The 23,115-nt window shown below is 56.8% G+C and overlaps 1 protein-coding gene across 1 annotated transcript in view; it reads right to left on the reverse strand.

Moving 5' to 3' along the window:
- Positions 1 to 23,115, reverse strand: part of AJAP1 (adherens junctions associated protein 1) — a 56,598-nt gene that overhangs the window by 32,104 nt on the left and 1,379 nt on the right. Inside the window, exon 2 of the mRNA XM_073792608.1 lies at positions 21,280 to 22,079. Coding sequence (XP_073648709.1) covers positions 21,280 to 22,075 — 796 coding nt within the window. The 5' untranslated portion in view covers positions 22,076 to 22,079. The remainder of the gene's footprint in view (positions 1 to 21,279; positions 22,080 to 23,115) is intronic.

A 23,115-nucleotide genomic window follows, 5' to 3' on the forward strand; every position in this document is an offset into this window, starting at 1 on the left:
TTGTGCATAGTAGGTCCACAAGATCTGATTCTTGGTGAATAAAGTCTGTGCTCCCTGTTGGCTTTGACCTTCTTCTACTCCGGGGCAGATGTCCTGGCTCCAGGCCATCCTAAGTATGACGCTGCAGTGATTCTAGGACCCTGGTGTTGGGTCTAACTGCACCTCTGATAGACGACAAGGAGAGAAACACCACTTTTAGGGGGAAGGAGTAAAATCTGTCCTCAGTACTGGGTGAAACCAGGGCTAGGAGCTCTTGTGTCCTCAGGCGGGCTCCCTGCACATAGCAGGGGTCTAACCAGCTCTTGGGACGCAGGTTCTGGGTTACCCCCAAACACACACGGCATCCCCGACCTCGAGTTCACGGCTTCCTCTTTTGGCCTCTGGGGAGAATTATATTGAGGTGGCTGGCATTTCTTTCCTTCTTCCCAAGCCCAGGAAAATGGGCTTCGGAGGGCCGGGACCCAGCAGCCTGGACCTGACTCCATGCGACGAGCTGACAGCCACGTTGGCAACAGTGTAAAGAGAGAACAAAGCGCCCGCCCCTGCCAGGTCCAGGTCATCATCAATACTTGCAATTTATGGGCTTGGCCAGGGCGCTGGGCAGAGGCCAGGAGCAGGCAGGCCTCCCGCCTTACCCCAACCTGTGGCTCTGCCTTCCAGCCCCTCCCCGCCGGTGCCTGGGCTCCAACCAGAGACCCGGGGGCCCACGTGCTCCATCCACTTCCCGGCGGTAACTACAGGCTGCTAAGGGACAGGCGCCTCTCAAGAAGCAGCTCAGACCATCCCCACTTTGCAACGATGCAAAAACGGGTAATAACCCCATTTTCCCAACACCTGCACCACTTGGGCCTACCTGGCCTATCCCTTCCTTCCCAGGATGCTGGATCAAGCGAGGCTCCCGCCCGACAAGGGCCTGCAAACGAGCCCTCACAGGACAAACCACCCAGGCCTTGTTCCACACCCAGGACCTCTGGGACACCTGTGTCCCCGCAGAGACCTAGGCGGATCCCACCTGAGCTCTGCACCCCAAATTCAGAGGGGCTCCCCCGCCTGCACCCCCAGTGCACACGGCTAGGGGGCAGAGGGCTGAGCGACAGGGGCACGCTCTTCATTAAAAAAATCCTCTAGGAGATCGATTTTTAAAAAATTGACTGGAGGAGGGAAGAATAAATTCGGAGTTTGGGATTGACATGTACACACTACTGTATATATAATAGATAACCAGCGAGGACCTACTGTATAGCACAGGGACGTCTACTCAATATTTTGCAATAACCCATAAGGAAAAAGAATACATATATATGTATTTGCTATACACTTGAAACTAACACGAGATTGTAAATCAACTATTCTTCAATAAAAAATATTTTAAAACAGGGCAAAAAAATCCTCTGTTCGTTTACTTATTTGATAGATACTGTGGAGCTCGGTGGGTGCAATTACTCTCGATATGTTATATAGGGTGAAAAAAGAAAGCGCTTATCAGGGCTCTGCTCGGAAGGGGCTGGGGGCTCACTGGGGAGGGAGGGCCTCGTTCCAGTCTTCTTTTGCAGTAATTTCTGCAGCACAACAGGGAAGGCGACCTGAGCACAGAGGGAAGGAAGAGATTACTTCTGGCCACACGGGATTAGAGAGAGATTTGTGGGAGGGGAGTGTTTGGGGCCAGTGGCTCTGGAACAGGGCAAGTACCGGAAGCAGAGGTAAGGCCCTGGGAAGGAGAAGGGTCCCTAGAGGCCATGTGCGGAGGTGACCACAGCCTTGAGCCCGGTTAGGGAGCATGGACTTTTCTCGTATACGGTGAGGAGCCATTGATGACTCCTGAGCAGGGGAGTGGCAACGTCAGATCTGGCCGCTGCGTGCAGACTGTGAAATGTACGGAATAAACCCCCTTATAGTTCCTCCCGTGTGCCAGGCGTGTTCTGAGCACTTTCCAAGTATTAACTCCTGTCGTCCTCACACCACCACGAAGCGGGCATTTTTTGTATCCCAGTTTCACAGGTGAGAAAGGTGAGGCACAGAGCAGTCAGGCATTAGAACAAGGACGCAGCAGAGCTGGTTTTCAGACTTGAGGAGGCTTGGCCCTCTTCTCCTAAGTTCTGGTTCCCTAGATTGGCTGGGGGTGGCCAGGGCAGAAGACAGAGAATCAGGGCCTTTAGGAAACAGATCAGGCAGAGCCAGCCACTGACCCAGAGGCACTGGGCGGCCGGCCCCCCAGCACTACACGCCTGCCTTGGAGCACCTCCCGGGCCGTCTGCAGGCAGGGTGTGTGGCGGGTGACAGACTCCTCTAAGGCAGAGCCCCAACCCTGGGTCCCCAGCCAGGACCCTGCGTGCCTTACCCCATCCCTTCTGGGAATCGCCCATCCCCCTCTCCCAGAAGTGACAGTCAGGACGGGAGACAGGCTGTCATCTAGTCTGAAGTGATTTGAGCCCAGACTGCTCCTCTTGGCTTCTCCATCTAGCAGTAAGGACCCCTGGGTCCCGCCGGAGGCCTGGGGGGGAGCCCCACATCCACTGGCCAGCTGAGCTCCCTTCACCCGCCCAGTGAAGACAGGCAGCAGCTCAGACAGCACACGTGGACAAGCCGACTTGTGACGGGGACACGGAGGGAGGTGGGGAGGTGCGCTTGAGGGCCCTGGGGACAGAGGACGCCCCTGGACCTTGGAACCTGCGCAGAAGGAGGTGAGAAAGTTGACCCCTTCCCCACCCCACCCCCACCTCTGGCTCCTCCTCAGGGCTGCCTCCTTCCTTCCTCCCAAGAACGCCCACCGAGAGCTCATGCACTGTATGGGGCGTCACCCCTGTGGGTCCCTCTGTCCAGTGGGACGTGAACTGAGATCACATGACAGCAGGGCTGTCGTTCGTTCATTGCCCAAGGACGTCGGGCTGGGTCCCCAGGCAGCTGGGGAAAGGGATGGTGTTTCCCAAAGCTGATGCAGGGGTGTTGCTATGTCGGGGTGCGGGGGCTTTCCTGCCCCTCTCATGCACCTTTAGACCCTTCCCTCCCTTTCCTCAGATGCTCTAACTGCCTTTGCTGGGACCTCCCAGGGCCTGCACCTCCTGGGGAAGCAGCAGAAGCTGCATTTGGGCTGCAGAGTGGGCAGCTGAGAAGGGGCTGCCCAAGAACGTCGGAATAGGTCAGGAGGAGGGGAAAGGCCAGGGCCCCACGAGGGGGGATGGCGGGGAGGAAGGCTTAGCCAGGCTTGGCCAAGGGATGGCTGACTCCATACGTGTGCGTTCTCACAGGCCCAGGGTGCTGGGAACAGCAGGCCTTTGGGGCCAAGCAGTCTGCGACTGTCACAGACTCCTTGATCTCTTTTAGTCTCTATTTCCTAATCTGTGCGATAGACTCCAAAGAGTTGTTGAGAAGATTGAAGGAGATAAAGCCCGGGGTAGTGCAGTGCATTACAATAACATCCCTAAAGCCTAGAATCCCGACTCCATCCCTTATAGGCTGTGTGACCTTGGGCAAGTCACTTAACCTCTCTGTGCTTCTGTTTTGCCACTGCTGAATAAGGAGCAGAGGAGTGTCTGTCTCCCAGAACTGCTGTGCCTCTTACAAGATTGAATTCAAGCCAAGCACTTAGAACCTGGCTCTTGGTGGGTATGAGATACATCCAGTTATTAAGAGTGAAGGCAGGAGTTGCAAATTGACTCCCTTCCTTCATTTCCTGGGGCTCAACTCATGTGTTGCTTTCTTCTAAGGAGGTGCAGCATCCCAGCTGGCACCTTTCTTCCTCCCCCCCAGAACAAGTGCCTGGGGTTCAGGAGGTGCGGGTCTGTACATGGATTTTCATGGTCATGGTTGAAAGGGCCTTTTGCAAATTGCTCCCGTTTTTCCCTGGGCTGAGCCCAGTCGACACTTGGACCTGATGGGTTATAAATGCAGCTAACTGGAGCACTGGCAAGGCCTGGCTCGTGCGGCCCAGCCCTCGCGTGAACAGCTCCGTTCGGCTCTCCCCCCGTCTCCTTTGATCCACACTTTGTAAGGGCATCTTGCCCTAGAATTATGAGCACAGAAATCAGAGCAAGAATCTTCCGCCTTCTATTTCTGGCTCTGACACAGACGATGGCGTGTGGGCAGATCACAACACCAGAATCTTCTCTGGCATCTGGGAAATAGCACAAGTCACAGTGGCCTTGTCCGGCCCTTGCCCTGCCACCAATGGGGGCTGGGGGAGGCTCATCCCGGACCCCTCTGGGGCAGCTCAGGACGCCCTGGAACTTCCCCACAGGTCATGCCCAGTGGATTTCCTGTGCTTGGGAACAGGATTAGCTCTCCTTGCTCCGTTCTTCCGGAACAATGCGAACAGGCTTCTCGGAACAGGGAAGGCAGCTGCTCAGTTGTACTTGGTCCCCACTGGACTAGTCACGTGCTTCACGAGGACGGGGGCAGAGACTATTCCGACGACTATAAAGGGCCCATAGCACAGAGCCAGGCACTCGATACATTCTGGTTGGTTGAATGAATGATGTATTGAATGAAAGAACGAGCAAATGGGATTCGCCTGGGCATTTTCTCCCTACCGGATGACCCGCTTCTACACCCAAGATCTGGAGACGGCGGTTCTCAGGGCAGCTGGGACCTTGGGCAAGTGCAGACCCACATCTCCCCAGTGGAGGCAGTCCGAAGGGCGCATTTCATGTCCGTAAAAAAATAAATCAAGTGAAAACCCTGAGTCAAGCCCCGTGGGGCCCTGCTGCCTCCCAAGGGCCTTCTGAGAACGCAGGGGAGATGATGACGGCACACTGTAACTCACCCAGAGTTCCAGCATCCGTTACCCACGTGCCGGGGGAGGCCTGGCACAGAGGTCACCCCATTTTACAGATGTGCACACAGAGGCCCAGGGCCCCAGGTCCACCCCAGGTCCTGCAGGGGGCCAGGGAGCTATCTCCGTCCTGGGCTGCTTCTACGAAGCTGCTCTATACCTGCTGGCATCGGGCACCGTGGGGCACCCGGGGTGGGGGTGATGCTCTTGTTTATAGAAAGTTCTAGCATCGATGAGGCTGTCTGTAATTCGCTGAGGCAGAGCGTAATTCGGAGTGGCCTCCTCGAGGACCTCCAGCCATGCATGGCACAATGTCCTGGGCTCCAGGACTCAGGTGACAGCCGGTGGACCAGAGCACCGGCGGAAGCAGAACTGCCAGGCGGGGAAGCTGCCCTCCAGCATCTGTGTGCTACTCCTCCCCGCCACCTCCTCCTGGGAGGCTGGGCCTTGCCCAGATCAGCCAGGTGACGCCCTAGCAGGGTCCTAAGCTGAGATGGCATAGGGTCCCCTGGACCTGCACAGCCTCTTCGGTACACTCTGACCCCAAGGGTCCTACATCACCATGCAGCCCCCTTCCTCAGCCTCTCTGGGGAAGACGGGGACACAGCTGTCCCCAAACCTGTGTGTTAAGGGCCCTCTGAGCAGAGGTTCTGGCTGAAGGGCTTGTCCTTGTACCCTGGGAGGCTGTGGAAATGCACCCTGGGAGGCTGTGGAAATGCACCTCATTGGCCCCGAGAGGGAAGGCAAGCTCCCATCGCTCCCTCCCAGTGGGGCCTTTCTCCCTAGAGGGCACGTCCCACGGCCATCCCAAGGCTCTGGGGGCTCCCTCTCTGTTACTTTCACAGCTGAGATTAGGAGGGGATGCCTTCGCCTCCAGGGAGGGGTCTTGGAGGATGGGCAGCGTGGAGGGGATGCTGCTGGCGATGGACATCCCAGACCCCTTTCATGGTGAATGCAGAGAACCCTGGCCCCCTAGCATGGATCGGACCCGAGAAAAAGTGGGGAGCAGGGCACCATCCCAGAGCCTGGCTTCGGCTTCTCTCTAGAAGCTGCCAGCCTAAGATGCTACCGTGTGAGCACCTCTGCCTTTGTCCCAGGGCGGCCGGAAGCCTGTGGAAGCTGGTCCTTCTGGAAATCCATGCAAACAGCACCCGTGCCAGAGTGAGCTTGCCCCGTGGGCCTCCATATGCCACCAGCCAAGCTTTGGGGTCACAGTCCCTTAAACCACCTGCTTCTTCCTCCTTCTCAAGCTGACCTGACAAGATGACTGGCTGACCAGGCCCACGGCCCCTCGGTCTGCCTGCCCTGCCCTGTACTTTTCTTTTCCTTTCCTTCAGCTTTACTGAGGTATCATTGACAAATTTAAATATATTTAAAGTGTACAACAAGATGCTTCGATATCCTGTACTTTTCTTAGCTCTCGGAGGGCACTTAAAATGCCAAGATGAGGCTGCAGCTCTTCCCTGGAGATGACATCTTGAAAGACTCTGAGCAAATGTCAGCTCTTCCAGTTACTTCAAAACACAACAATAAAATGTTCTCATGGTAAAAGCATCTGCAATCTCCTTTAAATTTCGGAAGCTGAATCTATGAGTGAGACTAAGAAGAGATACCCAAGGGAGAAGGACATACTTTCTCCTTGGAGGAAAAGGAGGGGTGCAGGCAAAGTTTGATCCAGCCAGGGAGGGGACGAGACCTGCTCAGGGACCAAGCGTCAGAGGGGGGCTGGAGTGTCTGTTCTTCTCTGTGCAACTTTGGATGCCCAGCTCCACCCCGCCCCTGACAGGTGCTCCAGAAATCCTTGTTGCTTCAGGAGGATGGGGCTGCCTCCATCTGGCAGGTGTGGGCTCAGCACCGCAGGACAGAAAGGGCTGGTGATTTCCTCCTGCGGAGACGCGTCCTCCCCTCTGGCTCTGGCCTGAAAGGCGGGCCTCAGGCTCTGTGGTACCACCTGCAGCTGCAGAATGGGGAGGCCCCGCATCATTTCTGCTGTCTGGACCAGCGGGAAACACGCACACCTTCCGGGAACTGACATATCCAGCAGGGGAAACAGCGGCTGGTGTTTTTGCTTGTCTTTAAAAATGTGTAAGAATGAGACGAGATCAAGAGGAAGTAAAGCGTTTTCCCATCATCCCGCTTCTTCTCTAGGTGAGCTGCAGATTAATCCCAGCTTCTGGAACAGCTGTGCCAAGCTCACTGCCTAGAATTCTCTTTCAGTGTCTTCTAGGGCTGTTTTTCCCCCAAAGCCAAAGTCAACAACAAAAGCAACCTCTACAAGAACCTCTGCCCTAAACACGCTGCAGACATGTCTCTCTTCCTCCCTGTTCCTCCTCTGATAGGACGCTAAATAATCCACGTGTGGTCGAGGAAAACTTCCAGAAACTTCTGTTCTCAGGGATGAAGAGCCCCTTCCCTCCACAGCCATCTTACCAAACACTCCCTCCTCAAGGATTTGCTCTCATAGGGCTACACAGACAGGAGAGAGGAGCTGCATTCGGTTGACAATGGGGGGCAGAAAGCAGGGGGTACTTTTATGGGTTGAACTTTGTGGCCCCACAAAAGATGCTGAAGGTCTAACCCTGAGTACCTGGAATGTGACCTTATTTGGAAAAAGGGTCTTTGCAGATGTAATCAAATGAAAGATCTCAAGATGAGATCATCCTGGATTATCTGGGTGGGCCCTAAACCCAATGACAAGCATTTTGAGTGGACTTGTGTCCCTCACAAAATCTATGTTGGAGTCCTAACCCGCAGGACCTCAGAATGTTCCCTTATTTGGAAACAGGACTTTTCAGGGGTGATTAAGTTAAAGTAATGCCCAGCCCTCATGCTCCAGCTGGACCACCCAAGTGCCCCGGTGAGCGTAGTGACACCCATGGGGACACAGACCCTGTCGAGGGTTCCTCCCGCTCTGACTGGCTCCCCTGACACAAGAAAATGGAGATCTCGTCAGTGTTGAGGTCAGGAGCCAAGCCATTTACTCATTCACTGGAGGTGCTGTTTACACGTGGGAGGCCGAGATGGCTGAGTGTATTAATTAAGGATCCGTCTCTAGGCGTTGATGCATAATTCATTTCAATGATTTTCTTCCCCAGGACACAAGAGAACAACAGGCTCCGAGCTGGCCAGGTCAAGAGGGGCCGGAGACTGGGGGCAGCACCCTTGGGTTCCGCAGGCCCCGTGACCATCAGGGGCTGACGGGGAGATTGACGGGGGTCCTCGGGACAGAGGCGACAGGCCCAGCGAGGCTGGTTCTGATGACAGAGAGACCACAGGACAGGGGGCTGGGGGAGGAGAGGGTCCCGGGCCCAAGGTGGAGAGGAAAACTCCATGAGGAGATATGGCACGAGATGGACGTTTCCAGGAAAGTTGCTTCTGTAGCAGAGCTGGTGCTAAAATCCGTGCTTCAGGGGAGTTGAGTGAGTTCACTGGAATGGGGGACTCAGTCTCACGGCCACGAGGAAGTGACGCCTGGAATGAGCTGCATGTGGGCCCTCCCCTAGTCGCGCCTCCAGAGGAGCACCTGGCCCGGGTGTAGGAGGTAACCAGGAGCCTCAGAGCAGTTAGACCTCTGCTCCCAGCTTGACACCTCTGGAGCCCAGAGCCCATGAGACCCCAAGCAGAGGACCCAGTGAAGGACCCACAGAAACTGACAAGTAGGTGGTGTTAAGCCCCTGAACTTGCAGACTTTGTTACACAGCACAGCTGACTCTTACAGCCTGGAAACTGGGATGCCTGTAAGTGGGTTTGTACGAGTGAGTGCATAAACAAATGACCATCAGGGGGATGGGTCCAGGTGGGCCGTCAGACATGAGGCCCATCCTTCCATGGCCAGTGGTGCCCTTGCCTTAGCCCATTCAGAGAGAAACATCAAGCCCCTGGAAACTTCCATCTTGGGCCACATCTCCTCATGGAGATTTCCTCTCCACCTTGTGCCCCGGACCCACTCCTCCCCCAGGAAACTCCTGAGGGACCGGACCCCAGGAGGCCTCCTCTCCCCCCACCACCCTCCCAGCTGCCAGGTTCTTAACTCAGGAGCAGAGAGGTGCCTGTCCACCTCGGGGGGATGGACAGGGATTTTAAGTGTCTCGATGGTGATCAAGACTCCAAGGATAAACTGCAGATGGGAAGAACTGATATCTGGGGATCTGGCCAGAAGGACGGTGGGCACGAGACTTCAGGGTATCCCAGGAATGTAAAGCCTCCCTGCCCGCCTCCACCTGCTCCAGGCGCCCACCCCATGGAAGCTCAAGGCAGTGGCAGAGGGTAGACCAGAGCGTGTTCATTGCCTGGATGCTTCGGTTTTCCTAATAATGGACTGGAGGCACCAGCCCGTCCTCAGCTGCCTGCCAAGAAGCCAGAGGAGCTGAGATGTTGCTGGCCTTGCATCTGGCCGCCCTCGACGGCTCACTGGCTCCTGAGCCTCTGGAAACAGTGCCCAGTCTGATATCCATGGATGTGTCAGCCGTCCACTGGCCAGAAGTGCACCCCAGGCTTGCCAAGCAGGCAGCTGACCACTGACCACTGTTTTGAATGCAGCCCCAGCCCTGGGCCTGGGGTCCACACACCCTGAATGTCCACCCAAGTACGGGGACAGAATGTGATTTCCCATAAAGCCTGGGCCTCAGAGGGAAGAGTGAGGGACTCGTTTCTGAGTCTGGGTCTGAGTCTCAGCCAGGAGCAGGGCCAGTCCTGGTGTGGATTAGAGAAGACTGCTAAAAGGTACACTCCAGATGGCCATTCTGGGGCTGGCAGGGCCTCCAGCCTCGGGCAAGACTCTCACGGAGGAGAAACTGACCCTTACGCCTGGAAGGGGCTGACGTTTTCATGGGCTTCGAGGTGGAAGGCAGCAGAAAAAGCCCGGGATGTTCTGTGAACTTGGTGATGTTTTCCCAAGAACCGGTTTGACTGGGCAGGTGGAGGCTGCAAGGCCCTGGTAGAGGGGATGCAGGAGTTGGTACGGGGTGGCAGCTGGGATGTACTCTTCCACGTCTGCTGACCCGCAACCTAACCGGGTGAGGACACCGAGGTTACCTCACCAGGTGAGGGGCCACAGGTGGGGTCCGGGTCATGCCAATGTCAGTGTGGACAGAAGCTGGCTTGCACATGTGAGGGTAGTTCTCCCGTGGCTGCTGTTGGAACTTAGAGAAACCTGCTCCAAACCTGCTCTTGACCAGGACTCCCACATCCTCCCCACCTCCCTGCACGGGCTCCAGCCCTCTGCCCCGCTTCTGCTCTTCCCACACTCAGCCTCACTCCTGCCACGCGGCCTCCGCACTTGCCCCTGGAAGGGTGGGGCCCACATCTCCTACCCTCCACACACCTCCTTCCCACCAGCTCACGTGTCCCACCTCCATCCGGGCTGATCTCTGTGTGCACCTGCCCACCGTCTGTCCACGCCTGAGGGGGCAGAGCCTCCTCTTCACGCCCCTCAGGGCCACTTCCCACTCGCGCTGGCGCAGGTTCTCAAGTTAAAAGGGGGGGTGTCCATCACTGGGGAAAGCAGGGCTTCCTAGACCTGCCTTCCCCTCATCACCTCCGCTCTCTCTACCGAAGTCCAACTCATCCGCCCTCTCCACTGAGCACAGACGTTGGCCTCCAGCCACCAAGGCCAGCCCCTCGTCCTTTAAGGACTTTGCCTCCACAGTATCTCTGTTCTCTCCCCACCGTGAGTTTTCATTCTCTGCCGGACCATTCGCGCGGGCAGGCAGTCTGCCCGAACGCTCCCTCATCACAAACAGCAAAACAAGACAGCAAAGGCCTGTGTCACCTCCGTGGTCCTCTCCCCTCCGCTCTCCCCCTTCCCTCGCAGCCCGGACTGCGCAAAGTCTCCAGCTCCACCTTCCGCCTCTGCTTGTTCACCGCCCGCCCCCATCCGCTCCACCGGGGCATCTTCTCACCAAGCCTCCAGCAGTCCACCCCTGACACAGGACAAGGGTGACGCTCCCTTGGTTCTCACCTCCCTGGCCTCCCAGGAGCTCTGACACTGGACCACATTCTCCTCTCCCTCTCTCTCCTTCTCTCCCTCCTCCCTCCCCCCTCCCCCTTCCTCCTCCCTCCCCCCTCCCCCTTCCTCCTCCCTCCCCCCTCCCCCTTTCTCCTCCCTCCCCTTCCCCCTCCCTCTCCCCCTCCCCCTTCCTCCTCCCTCCCCTCCCCCTTCCTCCTCCCTCTCCCCGCCTCCAGGCTTCCACTTACCACCATCCTGCCCCCCTCCCCCCCACCTCCTCCTCTTCCTCACACTTCCTGGACTCCCCAGGGCCCTGTGTCCATCCCCGTCTCACGCGATCCACACTCCCTCCAGGTGATCCCGACCCCCCACACCCGGACATCAGAGGGCTTTGAGTCTCCGCCCCAGGCCAGACCTTCCCCAGCTGCAAACTCACAAGCCCAGAAATCCGCAGACGTCCCCACCCGGACAGCACACACGGCAGATTGACCTCGACACGGCTAAAGCGGCCGACATTCTCTTCCAATCTGTGCCCGCCCACGCTGCCCCGTCTCAGTCACAGGCACCACTTTCAGTTGAAGACACGAGTTGATCAGACCCAACACTTGGAGGCCTTCCAGGTTGTTCTCTCTCTTCACTTCCCCGTCCGATTCTTCAGTAAGTCCACCCACCGCCAGCCTCCCCTCTCCACTGGGCTGCCTCCATCACCCGCACTCCTGTCCTTCCCCTACGGTTGCCCTCCAGGAGCTTCTGAGGGACTACGGCACTCTGTTCACCCCACTACACTCAGGATAAAACCCAGAGCCCTTACGGTCGCCCCCAAGCACCTCGCAACCTTGCCCCAGCCACCACTCTGACCTCCCCGACTCCAATTCGTATGACCCGCCCACCAGAGCCCTTCTGTCACTCATCACATCACACGGTTTCCTTTGCCTACACCTTCCATTTCCCCGCCATTCCCTCCTTCTCATCATTCGGGTCCTTGGGTGGGGAGGCCTGCCTCCCCGGCCACACTCACCCACCCACCTCATGTGCATCCTCCTCGCACACGTTCGTACATGGGGTTTCCTTATTTGTGTTTTTACATGTGTCTGTCTGCTGCCCCTGGAGGGGACAAAGACCGTGTGTGTGCTGTCTTCTGATGTCACTGCAGAGCCTGGAACATAGTAGGTGCTCAGTAAACACTTGAACTGAATGAACAAGTGAGTGAATGATGATCTACAGGGATGAGGCCACTGGGACCTCAAGCATTTTGATCTCTGACTTGTCTGTGAAGCTCAGATTATACAAAAGGAAACTTGCTCCAAGCCCCAGTGGCTCCCAGGGCCTCTGGGCAGCTCTGGCCTCGTGGGGGAGGGTCAGTGAGGGTTGGGCTAATGCTCTCCCCCTGCAGGCCTGCCTACCTCTCCAGCAATGCCAGGACTGGAGGCAGATGAAAAAATCTGCAATTTTCCCTGCCTCTGCAGGAGAAAATCCCCAGGCACAGCCAACTCCAGCCAGAGCTAATGAAAGCTCCTCCCATTGTAGTGGTTCAATGGCAGACCCCCCCCCCCCCCCCCCCCCCCGCCAAAGATAGCCATGTCCTAATCCCTGGCACCTGTCAATATGACCTTATTTAGAAAAAGGACCTTTGCAGATGTAATTACATTAAGGGTCTCAATAGGAGACTATCCTGGATTATCAGGGTGGACCCTAAATACAATGACGGGTGTCCTTATAAGGAGAGACACAGACACAGAAGGAATAAGCCATCTGAGGACAAGGCCGAGATTAGAGGGATGCGGCAACAAGCCAAGGACACGAGAGTGCCCAGCAGCTGGAAGAGGCAGGAAGGATGCTCTCCTAGAGCCTGTGGAGGGAGCCCAGCCCCGCCCACACCTTCATTTTGGTCCTCTGGCCTCTGGAACTGGGAGAGAATGACCTTCTGTGGTTTTAAGCCCCCCAGTTTGGGGTGCTTTGTTGCTGTAGCCCCAGGACACTCACACACAGAAGAAGGCTTCTGTGTGCGGCACGCAGGTGAGGGCGAGGCCCAGGGAGGCCTAGGACTGCAGCCGGGATTCTCGGGGGGCAGGGGCATCTTGGAATGTGGGGACACATTTGGTTGTCACGATGACTGGCATCAGCTGAGTAAGGCTGTGATGTCACCCGCCCCGCAGTGCGGGGGACAGACGTGCTCCCCCAGAGACGGCCCTCTGTCCTGTGTGACTGCGAACGTCCTGCCACACATTCAGGCACGTTCTGAATGCTCTGAGCCCGGAGACCCTCCTTCGCCTCCACGTACAGACCCAGAGTATTCTTTACATGATTTTAAGGAGCACCGAAGTTTCCCAGAATGCAACCACCACACACATCAAAAGGAAGCTGTATTATTTTTGTCCCCAAGGTTGCAGAGAGCTGCTCACCATTTCAGAAAGTCACGTGCCCTCAAGGCCCAGAAGACACCTGTCTCAGCTCATGTTGGCATCATGTTCCTGGTGATGCCCCAGGGCGGGGGAGGAGGGTGCCTTTGACCACCTCCTTACGCTTCCCAGTGAAGATGTGCACAGACCAGCCTTTATCATAAGTAACCTTCCTCTGTGGTGCCTCTAAATCACACGCAGGGCACCACTCGAGTGTTTAGAACCCCTGCTTTCGGCGGCTGTATTTTCCATGAAAAGGTAGGCGCGTTGGAAGTGAGTTAAGGGAGCATTTGCAGATGTGTATTCGGAACTCGGGCCGCGCGTCTGGATGGTCGGGGGGCCTGCCCTAGAGCCCCGCCATTCTCCTGCTCTCTGGCACCCCCCTCCCAGCCCAGCTTTCTCCAGCTGCCTCTGTCCTCCGGGGGGCCCCTCCCGCCCCGTCCCCACAGAGGATGCCGGTGCCCTCCTTCATGCTGATGGGGGATAGAGGAGAAGACCCAGGTGTGCGTCTCTCAGGGGCTCTGCCCTCGGCCCAAGGACACACCCGTGGAGTCCTGGCCAGGGCCCTAGCTGCTGGCCTTTCTGGGCAGCGTGTGAAAGCACACCGTGTTTTCACATCTGACCCTTCCACGCCCCCGGCCTAGGCTTTGCTGGTGGAGACCCCCCCGCTCCGGGAGCTTCCGGAAGGTTCCTTCATCACTGGACCTCACACATGGCCCAGACAGTGCAAGCAAATAAGACAATCGGCTTCCTCTCGGACTTAGGACCCCTGTCCCCACCTCACTCAGGATGTCCTGAAGCTTCAGGCAACAGGGGTGTGTGGTGGGGAGGGTCCCCCCGGAGTCATGGAAAGGGCCCTGGCCTGGGGATGAGGAGAGCTGGGTGGGGGTCCACCTGCCCCCCGACTCCCGATGGCTGAGCCTCCCTCAGCATCAGCACCACCCCCTGCCCCCCAGGCCAGTTTTGAGAACGTGGAGAGTGAAGCTGAGCTGGGAGCATGGCAAGTCCTTCCTGGGCTACTTATTGGGGGAGGGTTGTGTTCCAGGAGGGTCTGGAGAGAAGCAGGCTGTCCTCGTGCAAAGGATGCTCCAGCTCATGACCTCCCCTTGGTGTGACGCCCCCCAAAACACACACGGGGCTGCCGATGTGGCTCCTTAGGGGGTTCTGCTGGGTCTCCGGGGTAGGTCTGATTGCTGAAATCCTTCCAGGGCAGAGAAGGGTCACAGAAGAGCTAGAACAATTCTGGCTGGGTGCCCGCACATCCTCATCCTAATACCTTCGGGGAGCATTTGAAGGACACAAAAGAAGTAGCACGTTCCCAGCGCTGGCGCCATTCCGACCCCCAAGGTAGCCACAAGAGGAGGTGGACTCCATCATCAGCTCTGCCCCGGCACTGCCGCAAGCTCCGCGCTCCACCGGGGTCGACACGGTCAAGTCTCAGGACGGCCTCGCGAGGTGGAAAGCATTTCCCAGTTGTGCAGGCGGGGAAGCCGGGACTCCCCGAGGCCACGTGCATAGTCGAGGACATGCCACTGGCCCGCAGGTGGGCCTCCAGGGCCTGGGGCAGGTCCCGTCAAGGCAGGGGCTCTCCCCACCAGCCCCAGCTTTGTCCCCCACACAGCTCCCCAGACAGACTCGGCATCCCTGCTGCCAAAGGAAACTTCTGGAAAGGGAAGCCGCATCCTCTATTATCACTGATCCTCACCTCCTAACCACAGACTTCAGGGCAGAGAGTCGCTGAGCCCCATCGAAAGCAAAGACCAGAGGTCTGGTCTTTCTTCCCATCTGACCGTGTGGCACGTCCATCACCCGGCAGGCGGGGCTGAGTCTCCGGAACTGGGCAGGGAGCTCTGGGGAGCCCTGACCTTCACTGGGAACCTACCTGCTGCAGAGGTGACGGCACTGTTTCTTCCTCAGGTATAATCACTTGGGCCCTTTCACGTTAGTCACTGTAACCCAGGACCACTCCTGGGCAGGGGCGGGGGACAGAACGGGTGACGTCTCACCCCAAACAGAGGCTCTGAAACCCCATTGCCAGCAACCACCCTGATGACCCCAGAGCCTGCCTGCGCCCGGGAACTGCTGGGCCCACTGCCTGGCCCCCCGGCTGGCAGGCAGGCTGTTGACGCTGTAAGCAGGGAATGCCAAAGCTCTCCAGGGCTCTCCTTTCACTGATGACAAAACAGGAGGGAAACAGCACCAAGGCCGTTCTTCTGGTGCTCGGCAGAAGGACACGTGCCTCTCACGTTGCTGTATCAGTTCAGAGCTGGACCAGGGACCCCAAGGGTTTTCTCTTCCAGATCCTGTTCTAGAGGTGAGAACACAGTCCCGGGGTCACCCCCCCGGGCTCCCTCTACCAGGCAGGCCTCTGGGCTTCCAGCAGCGCTGGCCTCCCTGGCCTCTGCCCCTGTTCACCCTCCCCGTCCATCAGGACTCTCCTCGTTTGCCCCTCCTCCCCCATCTGTGTTTCCAGAATAACACCTGAGCTATTATGGCCTACGTGGTGTTTGTGACACTTCCTCTCACGCCCTTAACTGTCATCTGTCTATTGTGCCCTTCCCTGTCTGGCTTTCCCAAAGAGATTTTTAAGCTCCTTGTAAAGAGGGCACAGGGATGGGTTTTCCATCCCCTGGCCCCTCCCCGCCCCAAGGTGCAGCATTTAATGTCAACTAAGGAGTGGATGGTTTGCTGTGCCATCGATCAGAAGCCAGAAACTCTGAGACCAGTTCCCTTAACAGAGTCAAATAAAAATTCTAAAAATGATGTTCTGTCTAATATTTAATTTCAACACTTAAAATCATTCCCTGTGAGTGGATGAAACCATATACCACCGTATATCAAAAGCATCTGTGAATGCGGTTCCCGTGGAGGGGAGAGGCATCCTGCAGGGGTGTGTCTCCTGCAGCCTCCCAGGCCCTGGATCACCGGCAGCCCCACCGGCACCCTTAGAGGACACTGGTTTCCAGACTGAGGAGGCATCAATTCAGGTCTCTTCCGGCATCTTCCAAGGGCCTGGGGAGGACAACAGCCCAGGGTGGGTGGAGGGTCACCGCTCACAGGTAGAAAGCACAGGAGGACGGCCACCATGGTTTGGGATAAGAATTAAAGAAACTTCCCGATCCCGAAGTGCTCTTAGAAGGGGAATGAGGCCCGGAGGGAAACAAAGAGCTTAAGAAGCACTAAATGCAGTAAGTTGGAGCAGGAAGCATGTGAAGGGAATAAAAGGAAGCCGGTGATGGAGTCGTCTCCAGGAGAACCCGAGGCCGGCTTTAATGAGTCAGCCCATTTATCCACTTGGTGTGAACACAGCTTTGCTCAGCAAAGGCAGGGGAGCGCTCAGGGAGGCTGGACAGGTCCCGGCGCCATCAGCGGACACACACGATCCCGCCTGTGGCCAGCACGGGTCACCCTCCAGAACCAGAGCTGGCACAAGCCACACCGCACCCATACGGGAAGTCCCGGTGAAGACCCCGAAGACCAGCCTCGCCGTCTGCGAGTTTAGGATGTTGAGGAAAAGCTCCACAAGCCCCCTTGTTCGTTGATGCTCTTGTCCCAGTTAAGCCACTCGAAATTGTGAAGTTCGTGAGTCATTGCTTCAAATATCTTTAAATTAAGGACGGATTCATTTCCCTGGCAGCAAACACCCAGCAAGTTAATTAAAAGGGGCTCAGCATTTAAACCGCCACCGCAGCTTTAAACAGAAGGGGAGGAACGTGTCTCTCTCCCTTACGTCTGCTTCTCTCTCCCTTCCCCTCCGATCCCGGCATTTAGAAACTACTCCGTCACCATGGGACTTGATCCCAAGGTCTCCCCGCTTCCAGTTCAGGTCATCTGACCAGCAGGGTGAGAGAAGACGACACCAGCCCGTCCCACCAAGAGGACACTGAAGGCCCCCTGGTGACAAGGACAAAGGAACCTGGAAATCATCCTTGGAAATGCGTGAGTGGATTCCAGTGTAAAAATTACCAGACAGAACTGGGAGGACATCTGAGCCATCGCATCCTTGAGCTGCTGGGTGTCACAGATCTGTGACTGATCCAGATGGGGACACATCTCGAATGACAATGGGGACCTGGGCCCTCCTGGGCAGTGCACCTTCCCGGAGTTGTGAACACAGGCAGGTGGGGAAAGCGTCAGATGTGTCTGTGCAGGCAGGAGCCGGGGGCCAGCAGACAGGGTGGAGGAACGTCAGGTCTGGAAAATCTTTACTGAGCGCTAACTGCAGGTCAAATGCCCAGGAGATCCCGCAGGGGGCAAACGCGGGGACTGAAACCGGCTGGCTTAAACTGCCCACAGCTCCCTTGACGAGGTTTAAGATTAAAGCCCAGGAAATGACTTTCCGTTTTTTCCGTTTTTCTCCTGGGAGACACTGTAATTCCAGACTCAGAATATGACCAGCAAGAGAGCTGTCACTGGAGAGCAGCGCTCCACTGTGGTGAGCCCTCTTTTCCGGACCTCAGGTGAAGTGCTGACCGTCTGACGCCCTGCCTCTGCCAGCACCGTGTGAGGCTGCAGCTCAGTGCCTTGGTGAACCTGAGCCGGGTGACTTTCCACCCCAAGCAGTTCCTGGCTAAGCGTCAACTACACCTCCGCTCGGAGCACCAAGGCCAGGGGTGAGAGTGTGGGACCTCATCAAATGACGTCACCACGGAGCAGTAAGCCCGTGACAGCAAATCATCACAAGGACAATAATCATCATTGTCATCACCATCACCAGTACCACCAGCAGCATCATCTCCATCATCATAATTACCACCGTCTACACCATCTCCATCAAAACCGTCATCATCACCATCACCAGCATCATCACCATCACCAGCATCATCACCATCACCAGCATCATCATCACCATCACCAGCATCATCAACATCATCACCACTTTCATCATCACCACCAGCACCATCATCTCCAACATCACCACCATCACCATCACCACCATTATTTCCATCATCATCATCATCATCTCTATCATCATCACCACCACCATCATCATTATCGTATCAGCAGCAGCAAACATGTCCTGGGGAACTATGATGTGCCAGGCACTGAGCACCTGGTATGTACTATCTCACTGAATCTTTACAACATTATGAGATTTTTAATTCTGTAATTCCCACTGAGGCACAGAGATAAGAAGGAAGCTGCCCCAGTTCACGCAGCTAATACAAATGAAGTTAGGAATTGGCAGGCAGGCTGTGGCACTCTCAACTACCACACTAAAACTAGGAGAGATTTCCCAACCGCTGTACGTGGAGCGTGACTCCTGCTCCACGTCAAGTGGGCCCTTAGGCAATTCCAGCAGCTTTTCCATATAATGTTAGCTCCTGACAGATTTCAGAGTGCCCCAAATCACCAGCCACCTGCCCTTTCTACACCCACCAATGCCTGTGCTATGGACAGACAGGAATGTTTAGACATTCCCCTTCTAAACGTTTCTCTACAGAAGCAAAAATAAAACAACTTCCCAAACCTGATTCCAAAGACACTTCTTTTGACCACAGAATTGACTTATCAAATTCTTCATATCACTTCCTAAAGCCTTCATTCCAGACTTTGGGGCACCCCCCAGCTGTGAGTGGGCAAATCTGGGCCTGTTTGTCCTTGACGCCTGTAACCCTCTCCTCAGAGTCACTCTTGCTGGGTATAAAAACATCTGGCGCGGACAGAGGATTCTTAGTTGCCAGACACCGTGTTTTGTACTTGGGGTTGATTTACTGAGACTTCACAGCAACCATTTAGGAGAGATATTTCTAAACTTTCATAAATGAAGAAAATGTAGCCAACAGAGAAGAGAACTTTCCCAGGGTCAGCCAGCTACATGCAGCAGAGCCCAGATTCACATGCAGATCTGCAGCCTGGAAGCACGTACCGCTCACCGTGGTGCGCAAGGCCCCCCAGACCACAGCTCTGGGATCCCCAAGACCACCCTTGCTGCCTTAACCTGTCGGAGAAGGGTGAGTAGTAGTCATACTCCGAGTTGGGGGGCCTAGGTCTACATCTGCTAACTAGGGGGATCTGCAGGACCCCGGCCTGGGCTCTCAATGCCCTGGGGCTTGGATCACTTATGTAGGACCAGCTGAGCTTTGATGAGCCCGGTTAGGGGAATCAGCATTTCCTCTCTTTCCCTGCCTTGAACTCGAAGCTGAGGACCACTGGCTGCCCCTACTCAGCATCCAGCATCACTTCCCAGAATGAACATTTCTCTGCATTAGAAACAAACACACATACCTTCCCCCTTTTAAATTTGTTGTGCTAAACAAATTAATCTAGCAGCAGATTATATCATGAAGAACCATAAATCTTTTCCAAGATAAGCATCTGTCAAGCTGGATTAGCAATATCCAATGTACTATGAATTAATTTGCTAAGCCTTCTAATGCTATCCCGGGCATTTAACGTTAGTAATGACAAATGTAATTTGGAAGAAATGGGAACTCGTTTTCTCATCCATGTCTATATAGTAAGTGACGTAGGCAGAGGAGATGACAATAAATGAACGCACCACTAGATTCTATTATGATGATGGCTTGCGAGTTTATCGAGGTAAAAACGAATGCTTTGTAAGCTGCTCTTGGGCGCCTGGCATGGAGAAGATGAATGGCAGGGTCTGTGTGTCTCTAGACCCCAGAAGGGGGCTATGTGGAAGACAGCTGAGGCACAGCCCCGCAGACTCTCTCCCGTGACACCCCCGAGCTCACAGCCTCCGTCCCTCCAGCCCGGCCCCCGGCCCCTGGCATTGAGGTGGAGCTTGGCTTTGCTTCCACAGATATGTTGCTCTCAAGGGAAGAATCACGCAGAATAAAAAACCGCAGTTCTCTTATCCAGGTGAAGGAAGGAAGTAGGTCATGGAACAAAGGCCACCCACTCCCTGGAAACCTGTCCAACTACTGACCATACCCTGCCTGTCGGCCGGGATACAGAATGTGGTGCGCACACGGAGTGCAAGGGACAGCATGGCAACCTGGCTGCGGAGGGACCCTGATGAGCAGTTCTCTCTGTCCTCCGGGTTCTGTAGAGGATCCGTGTCAGGTCCAAACCCTGAGGAAGTGGAGAAGCAAGCCGGGGGTGGAGGAGGCTGCATGGTGCCCCCACCCCTTTGGGCTCATGTCCTGGAACTTGCATCCTGTTTTGCAAGTCAGCAGATGCTGCTGCTAGTCTGGGATGTGCAGGCACGGACACAATCTGTAAACCTGGGAGTCATGGCGGGGCATGGGGCTATGGCTCGTTCACAGAAGCCAAGGATGCTGGCAGTGGGTGGGAACATGGGGGTCCAGGATTCTGGCTGTCCCCTAGCCGGCCTGAAGCTGGGTACATGCAGGGGGCCTACCAGCGAAGGGACAAGCTTTGGCCTGGGAGATTTTCAAGGGCTACTCCTTTCGAAGCAATTGGAGGAGCTACAGGAGGAGAAGGAACAACAAAACGACGTTGCAGCAAGATATTCCAAAGCCAAGAAATGCTAGTTGTCTACACACACCTAGAATAACACGGGCAGGAGAACCAAAGCCATCTGTCAGATCTCCATCCTCCAAACACCTCCTAACCCATCTTCAGGGACAAGACACCCCCCACCTGAGTCAGTGCGCAAAGCCTCAGCTAACACCACAGGAGGCTCCTCCTGCTACACGGTCTCCGGCTCTCCTGCTGTTTAAGGTAATTGCTAATTCTAGGCCAGTCTGACAGCTGCCCCTCCTTAGGGCCATACCCTTGAGGGTTTTTGAAGACACCACATACCCTGTCTCTACCAGCAGATGTGCCCACGCCTAACTCCCAGGCTGGCCCAGGAGCTGAAGTTCGGCCATTCAGGAAGATGTTTCCCTGTGTCCGGTGGGGCTCAGACACCCCTACACGGGCAGGGTGGGTACAGTGCCCACTTCAGGGCCACCTCTAGGGAGAGACCCTCTCCCTGCTCCCTTCCAGCAGCTAGAAGAGCCTGGCCCTTCCTTGCAGAGCACAGCCCAGATTTGTCAGGACATATACACGTGCAAGTTCACAGATACACAGCGCCCCATCTTCCCGTGAGGGGCTATGGCTTTAGGTTCCCTGCTGGGAAATGAAGAGTCTCACAAAACGGCATCACCCAGGCACAGCTCAGCATCCCTCCTAAGCCACACCCCCCCCAAAATATCCCCCCGACCCAGCACCAACCAGAAAAGAGGTGGGCGTACCTGAGGTCTCCCCCAGAACCCGCGGGGGCTTGCTGACTTTGCCACTGTCTCTGCTGGGGCTGGTGGAAGGCTCCGTTGTGCTTACCCCAACCGGTTTCCCACTCCTGGGGTCCAGGGGCTCCGTGAGCCCCTGAGTCTGCAGTGTCACGGAGGTGGCCGTGGTGGCGGTGGCGGTGGCAGTGGCCACAGCTGTCTTCCGTGTTTGGAAGATGGAGACCGTGGTGGGGCCATAAACGCCTGGAAATGTATTGGATTCCGGGGCCTCCTCCTCCCCCGTGGGCCCCCAGGCAATGAACTCCGTCTCCGTGGTGGGCCTGCTGCCTTGGAAGTCAAAGCTGTTGAAGGCGGGCCCCTGCAGGTGCCTCTTCCCCCGCCGCAGGAGGGCCTGCTGGTCCGTGGGAGCTCCACTGCCCCCCGCAGAGGAGGAGGGGCCCAGGGAAGGGCTGGATTTGGCAGCAGCTGGGGGCTTGGCCAGCCCCCCTTTGGGCCCCAGAGCGGCCACCTGGTCCCTGGGTCTGTGCGCCCGTCGGGCCCGGGGACTCAGCATCTGCCCGTGACTGTGACCACGCTCCAAGCGGGGCGGCCGGGGGCTCCACACGGGCGCTGGGACCCGGGCGGGCTGTCCGCTCTTAAAACTCCACAAGCGGGGCGGCCGGTGGGGCAGCCGGGGCAGCAGCCGGAACTCGGGGCCCGGGCCCAGGGACTCACACGCGGGCAGATCCAGGGCGAGCTGAAACATGGCTATAAGGATCCAAGCATGGCTTCCTAGAGAGCAGCCGGGCCAGCGGATGAACATGGAACTGCGTGGGAGAGAGAGAAAAGCATCAGTGGGGGGGCCTCTGCCTGGGGGGCGCTCTCCACCCCCCACCAGGACGAGGAAATGCTCTTCTTGTAATGAGCGCTAATCCCAGCTTCCAAAGGGGAATGAAACCCTTCGTTAGTTCACTTCAAAGGCCGACTCGAGCGCGGTCTGTTAGCATCTTAGCAGCACAGGCCGAACCACAAGCGCTCAGGACCCGGCTTCACCTCCAAGGAGCTTGCCTGCACGTGGCCGGCTGAGGACAAAGCGTCCGCTTACAGGAGGGAAACCGAGTCTCCAAAGCCCACGTCTGTCAGCTGAAGAGATGACCTCACGGGCCTTCCATCCCCGCTTTGCTCTGACCCTTAATAAAACAGAGGCGCCAAGAGGGGAGGGAACGGCAGGGCTGGGATGTGGTCCACACCCGGGGTCCAAGGCCCGGGCAGGCTGGAACGTGGTCCACACCCTGGGTCCAAGGCCCGGGCACTTCCCTCCAGGTCACAGACGTTCGCGGTCCGAGGTGGGTGATGCCTAGCCTGCAGCCTGCAGTCCTGAGGTCTGGAGGGACAGGGGTTTCAGCCTGTGGGGCTTCATGTGGAGCAGGGTCCCAGCATCTACTGCTCCGGGCCAGGTCCCGCGCTCTGCCAGCCCCACCCTCTGCCGCCTCGTATCTCAGTTGAATGTGCCGATTTGAAAGCAGGCTCGTGGCCTCAGATGCCGTTACACATACACGGGGAAAGCTGCTGGTCTGTGCCCTCCTCTGGATCTCGCTCAGGAAAAGACATGCTGCGGGGAAGCTGAGAGTCCATCAGGGCGCCCACTCTGCCCAAGTGCTCGTTCTGCCGATACTTTTCTCCCATGCAGGTGCCCTTGGGAACCCTGTCCTCTACCTCCTCAGCACAGGGAGGCTGGGGAGGGCACACCCGCACGGCCTGGCGAGGGCAGCGAGGCTGAGCACGCCCCGGGCCTGGCAAGGATAGAGCCAGGGGAGGATGCAGTGCACGTGGAGGGTGGGGGGGGACCCGGGCCCCGCGCCC

This window comes from Tursiops truncatus, chromosome 1, assembly GCF_011762595.2.
Source record: "Tursiops truncatus isolate mTurTru1 chromosome 1, mTurTru1.mat.Y, whole genome shotgun sequence".
Taxonomy (NCBI): domain Eukaryota; kingdom Metazoa; phylum Chordata; class Mammalia; order Artiodactyla; family Delphinidae; genus Tursiops; species Tursiops truncatus.